The sequence below is a fragment of the Xenia sp. Carnegie-2017 genome, unplaced genomic scaffold, assembly GCF_021976095.1.
Source record: "Xenia sp. Carnegie-2017 unplaced genomic scaffold, XeniaSp_v1 HiC_scaffold_14, whole genome shotgun sequence".
Taxonomy (NCBI): Eukaryota; Metazoa; Cnidaria; class Anthozoa; order Malacalcyonacea; family Xeniidae; genus Xenia; species Xenia sp. Carnegie-2017.
Window position 1 is genome coordinate 5,350,764 of NW_025813447.1, and position 1,900 is coordinate 5,352,663.

Sequence of the window (1,900 nt, forward strand, 5' to 3'; positions counted from 1 at the left end):
GTTGTGACGCCGTTCTTTGCGTTCACATTGGTGCCCGTGCCTGAGCACCGTACTCGGGTACTACCTAATTTGGGGGTGCCCAAACCCGGGCACTTTGACTCAGGCACCATCAAAATGTTGTGTTCACATTGGTGCCCGTGCCTGAGCACCGTACCGGAGCACTCAGTCAGAACGCGCTGTTAGATCTTCATCGACTGCTCAAGATGGTAATCTTGCCGATCATGGAGCTGCTCAACGTGTCCAATCGTCAACACTAGACAGTACATTGCAAGAACAACATCAGGCTTCGTCATCTCAAGCTTCAACATCAAGATCATCTTGTTCGATAAGAGAGCAGGAGTTTAGGCGGTTATTTGCACCGTATAATCGAGCTAACAATGGAAAGATGTTTTCTCATCCACCAGCAAAACGTGGTCGATCTAATTCGTGGGGACAACAAGGTCGGTGTTATAAACCGCAAGAAATTTGGACTCACGATTTTTTTTGCCTGGCAAACCATGGGCAAGATTGTGTGCCTACTAGAAATTAGAAGAGATCTATCCCCGGCTGGTATCAGGCGGTGATTTTGAGATATTAAGGAGTGGTTTATCACCCAAACATTTGTATCTTGTTACCCCTCCGCCAAATATTGGATATTCTGTCCACTTTCTTCGTGATAGTTCTGGCCTAGGGCAGGCAATTGCATATATTAGACCAGTTCAAGCTGATCTAGATTCCTCATCTTTGGAAACGAAGGATCACGCTCATGCAGGAGATGCTCCAGAAAACGAGGTACTTTATTCATAGCTTTGAGTAATTTAAGTGATAAATTATTAGACAGGAAATGTTATACGTATACATACATTGTTTTTGCTAGGATATATCTATTGCACCAACAGTGAAATGCTTAAATTGCTCAGTGCAGATTCCAATGAACTCAATCAGGAATCATATGGTTGAATGTGGAATGGACAATCACCATAAACAATTTGAGAAGGTCAAGATCAATGTATGCTATAAGCTTGCATTAATTCCTATTACACATTTACTGTCAAAATGTCACACTGTTTTTTGTTTACCTGCTTATTTTGAAAATTGAATGAATAATTTTTTATCAGGAAAGTTTTTCTGGAACTCCATTAATGTCTGAACTGTATGAAATGTTTCCTGACCTTCATGATACTGTCATAGAAGAAGCTGTAAGAGTTTGTGAGGGAGACATTGAAGTGGCAGTTTCATCATTGTTGGATCACAGTAAGTACTTACATCATTATATCAAGTTCCATGTATGGGATTATCAATATATTTTTGTCGTAGCATAGACTCCATTAAGGCTGAATGGCAGATGTGAAAAGACAAATATTTTATTTTTCATTTTTTTAATAACTACCTCCAGATAATGAATGGATTAATGTGTTTATACATGTACTGTAACTTCAATTATAAAGACAAAGGAATATTACTTAAAGAGGAGATGCCTAATTATGATGCTGTTGATAGCGCAGACTCAGATTCAGAAAATCTTCAACAGGCAACAGAAGTTTGTCTGCAAGAAGGTACGAAGGAATTAATAGGTACATACATGCTGCTAAACACTCATAATTGCATCATAATTGTAGCATTTATCGTAATTATTTTCAAAAGAAACGAGAGTGATGTGTGATTTAGGTGTGACGTTTTTAGTTGTAGTGTGTGGGTGTCAATTGTGTATTGTCATTGTGAATTAGTTTGAAGTGTAATGTTTTTAGTTGATCGTTTGTTTGTATTGTGAATAAGTCGTTTGTAAGGTGCCGGTAATTGCTGTGATCTGTTCAGGGGGGTTTGTTCCAAGTTGAAAAAAAAACTAAAAATAAAAAATATAAAAAAAAACAAACTAAAAATAAAATATTTCACTTCACACTAATCCACAATGACAATACAC

General features: G+C 37.8%; 1 protein-coding gene across 1 annotated transcript; it reads left to right on the top strand.

The window, feature by feature from the left end:
- The first annotated feature begins 377 nt into the window (after nucleotides 1-377).
- LOC124435121 lies at nucleotides 378-1,666 on the top strand. Its single transcript, XM_046985069.1, has 3 exons — nucleotides 378-440; nucleotides 523-771; nucleotides 857-1,666. The coding sequence occupies exons 1-3, from the start codon at nucleotides 378-380 to the stop codon at nucleotides 1,076-1,078; spliced, it is 534 nt and encodes a 177-aa protein (XP_046841025.1). The 3' UTR covers nucleotides 1,079-1,666.
- The last annotated feature ends 234 nt before the right edge of the window (nucleotides 1,667-1,900 follow it).

Bases quoted from the DNA above. Each gene is read 5' to 3' on its own strand.
- LOC124435121 (XM_046985069.1), top strand. From the start codon at position 378: ATGGAAAGATGTTTTCTCATCCACCAGCAAAACGTGGTCGATCTAATT. The intron at 441-522 runs GTCGGTGTTATA...TGTGCCTACTAG, and splicing joins TAATTCGTGGGGACAACAAG to AAATTAGAAGAGATCTATCC. The intron at 772-856 runs GTACTTTATTCA...TGTTTTTGCTAG, and splicing joins GAGATGCTCCAGAAAACGAG to GATATATCTATTGCACCAAC.